The sequence below is a fragment of the Microtus pennsylvanicus genome, chromosome 18 (genome assembly GCF_037038515.1).
Source record: "Microtus pennsylvanicus isolate mMicPen1 chromosome 18, mMicPen1.hap1, whole genome shotgun sequence".
In the NCBI taxonomy this organism is placed as follows: domain Eukaryota; kingdom Metazoa; phylum Chordata; class Mammalia; order Rodentia; family Cricetidae; genus Microtus; species Microtus pennsylvanicus.
The window spans coordinates 2813786-2821821 of NC_134596.1; the positions used below are offsets into that span (position 1 = coordinate 2813786).

General features: G+C 57.6%; 1 protein-coding gene across 2 annotated transcripts; it reads right to left on the minus strand.

Moving 5' to 3' along the window:
• Window positions 1-269: 269 nt before the first annotated feature.
• Ptov1 (PTOV1 extended AT-hook containing adaptor protein) lies at window positions 270-6741 on the minus strand. Of its 2 annotated transcripts, XR_012908357.1 has the most exons (12): window positions 6259-6741; window positions 4223-4360; window positions 4047-4129; window positions 3914-3971; window positions 3709-3816; window positions 2416-2571; window positions 1870-1959; window positions 1682-1755; window positions 1403-1565; window positions 710-907; window positions 561-625; window positions 270-398 (listed from the first exon to the last, which is right to left on the minus strand). XR_012908357.1 is itself a non-coding variant. In XM_075953262.1 (11 exons), exons 1-11 carry the CDS (start codon window positions 6427-6429, stop codon window positions 614-616), a joined length of 1251 nt encoding a protein of 416 aa, XP_075809377.1. In that variant the 5' UTR covers window positions 6430-6739; the 3' UTR covers window positions 270-613. The 2 variants fall into 2 exon arrangements, 1 of the variants encoding a protein (XP_075809377.1); XM_075953262.1 differs by having other exon boundaries at window positions 270-625; window positions 6259-6739.
• Between the last annotated feature and the right edge of the window lie 1295 nt (window positions 6742-8036).

An 8036-nucleotide genomic window follows, 5' to 3' on the forward strand; every position in this document is an offset into this window, starting at 1 on the left:
TGAGCAGCCAGGGCCATTCTGGGGTGCTAGAGTCAGCAACAGGTGTTAGAACCCAGTTGTGGGACACTGGACCTTATGTAAATTTGCTTAAAACATAACAGAGGCAGGCCATCACTGTGGTAACTAGCCTCATAAGCCTACCTTTCCACCTAACAGGACACATCCCCTAAACCGCCAGACTCAGCTCTGCACATGGGTGGATCCACGCTGTGTGACTTCTGGACACACTCATCTTGCACTGAGCATAGAATTAGCAGGGAGGGACAATGTGTGGGTTAAAAGGCTTTATTAGGGAAACATAACAGAGGCAAGGACCATCCTTGGAGACCTCAGGACGCTGTCCTTCAGGTTGCTGGGCAGGTACAGTCCCCAGGAGCCCCTGCTCAGAAGCATCTAACCTGGGAGGCAGTAGGAGGGGGTGGCTTCTACTCGTGAGACTGCACCCCACCCCTAGGCCCTGGCACCCATACCTTGCCAGGGACACAGGTGGTGCCTCATGCAGTGGCTTCCCTAAAGCCAGGGCCACCCTGCTGCTTCCTGGGAAAACAAGTGCTGCTCACCAATCTCCACTGGGCCTCGTCTGGGACTGTGGCCCACCCAGCCTGGGAGTCCACTAGCCACCCATCTGCAGAGAAAGAAGCCAAGGGAGGTTCAGAAGTGGGCACCCAGGGCAGGGCCCACAAGAGCCCGCAGGGCAGAGCCACCTCACCCCTCGCTGCTGCTGCTCCTGCTCCAGGCTTCGCTGCAGGACCTGCTGCTGGTTGGCGATGACACGCCGGATGCCGTTGACAAAGTTGCTCTGGTCGTGCGGGATGAGGCCGATGAAGATCTTCTTCTCCGAGGAGTACAGGAGCATGAGCACGCGCACCTCGCAGGAGGCCTTATAGGAGAAGTGCACGCAGCCCGCCTAACAGCAGGCCCGAGTCAGGACACTCATCTACACACTCCCTCAGCCACAAACTGGGATCCCTAAAAGCAGGTCCTAAGGGTCTAAAGCTGCCAGGCATGTGGCCCACCCTGAGCGAGCCCTGTTCCTTTACACTGAGACCCTGGCTATGTTAACAGTGCCAATAACCAAGCCCCCCCCCCCCCCCGATGTCCTGAGTACCTCCTGAGTTGCAGCTCAAGGATCCCCTGCTCACAAAGGGAAACCAAAGCCCCAGAGCGGAGGATCTGGCCCGGGAGCTACAGGCCTCCCAAGTTCTCTGGGAGTTTTAGCCGAGCTGAGCAGCATGCAGTGGTGGGGAGGGGGCTGTCACAAGGCAGGCGCCTGCTGGCACAGTGTCTATGTAATGACAAGCTGGTGCCTCAGTTCTCCAATAGAGGGCTGGCGGAGGGAGGGGACAAACATGCAAACCTAGGAGGCCCTGGTGCAGCTGCAGGCTGCAGGCCCTCTACTCACGAAGCCATTGTCCATGACCCGGCACAGACTCTTCAGAGTGTCCATGTCCTTGGTGAAGTGAAACTGTACCAGGCGCGAGTTCCGGAACAGCGGCACCAGGGTGGTGAGCAGCTGCTGTGGGATGAGCTGCATGAAGAGCCTCCGTGGCCACTGGTCCGTCCTCCTGCCACACCAGACAGCAGCTGTCAGACACAAGGTCTCCCCAGGGGCCTGCACCGCCCACTTGCCTGCCCTGCCCACCCCACCCCACCCCACCCCACCCCACCCCACCCCACTCACAGGATCTCCCCTTGGTTCACATAGATATGGGATGGCAGCCACCTCTTGGACCGGCTATTGGGCTCAGGCCTGGGCTTTGGGGCAAAGCAAGAGGACACTTCAGGGGAAGGAAGGGAGGTGGGCCAACAGCCCACACTTCAGGGGAGGGAAGGGGGTGGGCCAACAGCCCACACGGCCCAGCAGCTCACCTCCTGCCACTCCATGACACCACTCCATGCCAGGAATTTGTTGTTGACAATCTGAACAGGTCCAGAGTGCACGCCTCCAGGGCCCACAGCCTGTGGGACAGGACACCAGCTGCTGCCAGCAGCTTCAACTCCTAACTTCCCACTCACTAGCTGGCTGCAGTCCTGACCACAGTCCAAGCAGGCCGAGGCCTGGTCCTGCCCTCACTGTCAAGATAAGTCTCTGCCCCGGGTGGTATGGAGGCCCACAACTATCTTTAGCAGCTACCAGGTGAACGCCATTTGGAAGCCAGGTGTCAAGACACAGGTCACCCTCCAGAGACTTTGGGCCTCTTGCCAACCCACTCCTGCTCTACAGAGCATTCCACACCCAGGACCCACCCCCGGGCCATCCCCTGTACCCTTCAAAACCTATAAACTCCCTTCCCCGCCAAGCCCTGTCTCCTCCCAGCTCCCTGGTGCTCCTCCTTCCTGCCTTCATCACCCTCCAGCCAAGTGTAGACGCTGTACCGACTGGGACCAGAGCCAGGCTGCACCCAGCTGGCACACCTGTTTGCGGGTGGTGATGACCTGCCGTATGGCGTTGACAAAGCCACTCTGGTCGTAGGGGATGAGGCCCATGAAGATCTTCTTCTTGGATGAGTACAGGAGCATGAGCACGCGCACCTCGCAAGGAGAAATGTGGGGGAAGAGCATGCAGCCCGCCTGTGGGGACAGGGCTGCAGATCAGGGCCTGGCCCTCCAACTCAACAGCTGACCTGCTCGGATAGGCCAGGGCACCAAAACACGGCTCAATCAAGGTTTTCCCAAGAGCAGGTGAGTCACTGATGAGGGGCAGGACACGGGCAGGTAGGCACCAAAGACCTATATGGCAGTGTCCCTCCCTTCTCTACCGGCCCCAGCCTTGCTGCTAGGTTAATAGCAGGTGGCAGGGACTGGAGAGAAGGAGCAGCAGTGACACCTGGCTGTTGTTTGGACCAAGGTTTGGTTCCCAGTTCAGTCTTCCACAGTCCCATGGGATCTGATGCCCTCTTCTGGTCTCTGCAGCACCAGGCATACACACGACACACACACCATAAATGACCAAAAACCAATCCCTAAATGTTTAAAGAACAGGCGGCAGGCCAGGTTGCTGTGTCTGTCACTCAAGGAAAGGCACCTCCCATGTTAGGATCGCAGTGTCCCCACCTGTAAGACACAGCAACCGCATACACAGTGGCTGCTACGTAGCTGAAACTATACAAGCACAGCTGAGATGCCAGTCCTCCCTCTTCCTGTGCCAGGATGGACAAGAACCTCTACCTCACTGGCCAGCCTTCTACACGAATTCTCCAGACCCCGGGCCAAGCTCCAGAATATTATCCCAGAGCTGCTACTGGCACAAGGTTGCAGCCTCACATGTCCCAAGTCTGTGGGGCCCAGAAAGGGATATGATCCGTGGAAGTGGTCAAGTGGGAGAGGCAAACCAGACTAAGGCAGAGCTGGGGACGAGTCTGGAGTCTAGTCCTCAGCATGCACGTGCTGGTGGCTTCCTTCCATCCTGTCCTGCCACCTGTCCAGTCCAGGGACCTCAGACTGGGTCCACAACAGTAGGGGCTGGTCACCAGATGGCAAGGACACCGCCACCACCACCAGACAGACAGACAGACAGACGCACGCATGCACACATGCACACAGCCCTGAGAAGCAAGGCAGCAGCTGGGAGCATTTTGCGCACTCTGGCCAGCCCATATGCTCAAGTACCACCCACCAAGATCTTGGGATGACCACGAAGAGGTACAAGAAGACTTCCATCACAGGGCAGAACTCGGTCCCGCCCCACCGGCCCCCATCCCCACTCACGAAGCCGTTGCCCATGATGCGGCAGAGGCCCTTGAGCGAGTCACAGTCTCTGTTGGTGAAGTGGAACTGGGCCAGCTGAGAGTTTCGGAAGAGGGGGCCCAGTGTGGTCTGTGGATGACAAGGGCACCATTGATTGTGTAAGGCAAGCGTGGGAAGAGCCTGGGGAGCAGGTTTGGCTCTGGGGGCACAGTCCCACTGGTCTCACCAGCAGCTGCTGTGGGATGAGCTGCATGATCAGCTTCTGGGGCCACTGGTCCGTCTCCCTGCAGTAGGGAGTGCATCAGAAGCCATTCCCTGCATCCTAGGCTGCCCCGGGCTCTGCCCACTCCCACACTCACAGGTTCTCGCCCCGGTTCACGTAGGCCTGGCAGGGCAGGGTGCGCTTCAGCTTGGCTGTGGAGTCCGAGAAGGGTCTACGCTTCTGCAGGCGGGAAGGGGGGTGGAAGACTCAGCCCAGCGCCCAGGCCATCCATACCCTCCACTAGCCCAGGCATCTGGACCCAGCCAGGCTCACCTCCTGCCACTCCAGCACGCCACTCCAGGCCAGCAGTTTGTTGCTGAGCCGGTGCTCATTCACTGCAAGTCCCCCAAGAGAGAGCCCAGGTGAAGAGGGCCCAATAGGCCCAAGGGCCCCAAAGACTCGAGCACCTTCCTGCAGCAGAGAGGAGAATTCTGAGGTCATTCAAAGCTAGACCATTGCACACTTCCCAGAGGGAACATCCTCAGATCCAGACTCAGTCTCCAGGTACACACTCCAAGTCCCAATCCCTTCCCCAGCAGTCAAAACCTCAAAGCATCATCTTGGCATTCTCGCCCTTAGACCACTGTCAGAAAGCTGTGGGCTGCATCCTGGCCCCAGGTCAGAGCCACCCTAAGACCACTGTCCCCCAAGAGGAGACTCCCACAAAGGACGGCCTTTCCTGAGAACCCCAAGGAGACATAAACCAGACACCAAGTTAGAAGACGACCCTGGAGAAAAATGGGGAAGATTCCCAGAGGCTACCTTGCACCAAACATTTGACCTGAATGAATGCTGAATGATGTTGCTAAACAAAGCCACAGATCCTCCCTTCCCCCACCCCAGGGTGCAAGCTAAACTCTTCAGCTGAAACATTTCCAAAAAAAAAAAAAAAACAAGCGGGGTCCTGGCCCAGCCTTTGAACAAACAGACCGGTCGTGCCTCCAGGCTGAAGACCCTTCTGATAATCGCGAAGGCATCCGCTGCTCATATCTAAGCTCATGAGGCCTTTACACCCTGCGTGATGACAAACCAGAACGTGTTCTCCCGGCGTCTTAAGTAGCAGACCAGCCTAGGTCTTCAGTTAACACTGCCGAGGGGCCTTCGCGATGAGCATAGCCCTGCAGCACCAAGCCCTCGGGATTACAGCAAACGGGACTGGACCACCTGGCCTGCACGCGTGCTTTGAGACAACACTACAAGTGCTCACACGTGTCAGTGTGTGAGCGACCACAGTCGGGCCTAAGTGAAAATCAGGCAAACATACTTAAGCACGCAAAAGAAGTCCCAGACTGTTTAAGTGTGGGGTGGGGGAACCACTGAAATGCTTCTGATTTGTTTTTGCCTGCACCCCACGAACAGCTGTATGCCCGCAACAGCAGGGAACACACTGGTAGTGAGAGCACAGTTAGGGACTCCGTTAAGCGAGACTCTGGAGTTAAGTTCGCGTCCACGCATGTCTGACTTGCTGTGGCAAAGCCAAGCCACATTTGTGGGGAAGGAACGCATCTGAGGACCCCAAGAAGCAGCGTCCAACATTAAGGGAAAGCTTCAGGCCTAGGCTGCTGCGTTACAGCGAGGGGTGTGTCTGCGTTCCGCAGGTGATCCGAGTAGCAAACCCGCCTAGGCTCGGCCGTGGACAAAGTCATCACAGGGTATTGAAGCGGTCAGAGCGAAGCCAGGGAATAGCTCAGAGCTGGCCAAGCATGCGCAGGTGTGGCCACCAGTCAACCATCACAATGGGCAGTTTTGTTTCCCAAGAAAACCTCAATGTTTCTAGAAAGTGCACGCACGTTATATTGTGGGCAGAGGCGACAGCCACACGAACCTACACAGCTGAATGTTTACCTTAAGCCTTCCTTACCTTCAGGCTTAAGGTCTGGGCTCGCTGCGGGGCGGGCGCGCAAATAGAGGGGACTGTCCACAGTCGCCATCTGGCCCCGGGGGGACAACGCCCCCGCGAGCAACAGCTGGGCGCGAGTGCATACGCCTGGCTCCTCGCCTATTTCCAGACCCGGAGCCCGAGGACCAACTTTGCAATTGGAAAAACAGGCGCTCACGCCAGGCGACCCCGCGCGCGTGTGCAGTCGAACGCGCGGTCAGCAGTAATTCGAACCCGCCCCGCCCCCGTACCCCGCCCCCCGCCCAGGCCGCCGCGCAACAAAGGGGAGCGGACCAGAGGCTGATCCGGGACTCCGGGTGCGCCCTCCCGCGGGAGACCCGTGGGCGCTGCGGACAAAGGCGCCCGCCAGAGGAGGGGCGGCAGGGCGGGGCGTGCGTGGAAGGCTCTGGAAGCAGACCCGGAGACTCACCATGGGAGGGGCCGAGCGGGCCCGGATCCGCGGGGGCTGCGGGCCTCGAGGACCGGCGGGCCAAGAACGCGAGCGCACAGCGCGCACGACCAGGGGCCGCGGTGGCCGGCCGCGACCTCCGAGGGGGCCCCCGGCACCGGAGCGGTGCGGGGCACGGCGCGGGCGGACCATGGCGAGCGGGAGGCCGTGGGCCTCACGGGGGCTGCGGGTCCGCCGACCGATAGGCGCGGGAGCGCGGCTTCAGGAAGACGCGGAGCGGGACCGCGGCGGCGGGGGACGCGCCGCTGAGGGGTCGCCGAGGCCGAACCACTGCAGCGAGCGGGGGAGCCCGGCGCCGACCAACGCGGAGCGAGAGGGGGGGACCGGAGCCGACCAACGCGGAGCGAGGGGGGTCGGCGCAAACCAACGCGGAGCGAGAGGGGGGAGCCGGCGCAAACCAACGCAGAACGGAGAAGTGCGCTGAGAAACACTGCTGGAGCCGTGAGCGGAGTGTGACTGGAGGATTTCAGACTTGGAAATGACAAGAGTTGGAAATGACAAGAAGGAGAAACTGCAATAAAGTTTGAGTAGGTGGGACGATACCAAGTCCTCTCTGCTGGGGGGAACAGAAGGCAGTAGACAAGCTAATGGGCGGCGCGACGGAACCTACCAATAGAGTGAGGGGTGGATGAAAGGACTGGCGTAGGCGGTGACGTGGCATGGTGCACAAAGGACTACAACTCCCAGCTGGCTTCGCGCGACCTGGGCTGGACCTGGAGGGCGGGCCTAGCCTCTTGCCCATTCGCTCTGGGCACGCCTACCGTCCCTTGTGCCTTATAGCAGGACTGCGCAGGGATATTTCTTGCTTCGGTTTTTCACCTGTGATGTTACCTAGCCTTAGAGTACCTGAGCTCAAATTAACTCATTGTGATAAGTGCTTCGCGCTGTATCTACTCAAATGTTACCGTATGTAGCCCCCGGCTGACCTCGAGCTCCGGAGCGTCCTGTCTCCTCCTCTTTTTTTAATATTTATTTATTTATTATTTATTTATTTATTTATTTATTTATTTATTTATTTATTTATTTATTTATTTATTTATTTATTTATTTATTTATGCAATGTTCTGTCTGTATGCCTGCAGGCCAGAAGAGGGCGCCAGACCTCGTTACAGATGGTTGTGAGCCACCATGTGGTTGCTGGGACTTCAACTCAGGACCTTTAGAAGAGCAGGCATTGCTCTTAACCACTGAGCCATCTCTCCAGCCCCCTCCCTTGCCTTTTTTTAAACAAGAAAACTTATTGGTAGTCTATCGTGTTCTGCCTAAATGATTCATACACTACTTTCACCAGATTATACCTGGCCCCTTGCAGCACATACCACAAGCTAACCGGAAAAATGCCCTGCGCAGTAGGCTAGCTTTATTTAATGTTGTGTTTTATAGTTGATTTAAACAAAAAAAAAAAAGAGAGAGAGAGCAGCAAGAGAACTCAGCTGGTAAGAGTCCTTGCCTGCCTGCCATGAAGCATGACAATCTCGCTAACCCACACAAGGAGCAAACCAACCCCTGCAAAGTGCCCGAGCGCCACACAAGTCCCATGGCAGATACGCACACAGTAATTCAGAGCCTGCTTGGACTATAAAGTTCAAAACCTGACTGGACAGCTAACTTAGCAACGGCCTTGTCTCAAAAAAATAAAACAACGGGAGAAGCCAGGAGTAGTGGCACACTCAGTAATCAAGAGGTGAAGGGACCAGGACCAGGAGTTCAAAGCCAGCATCAGCAAGCAGCCTGGACTA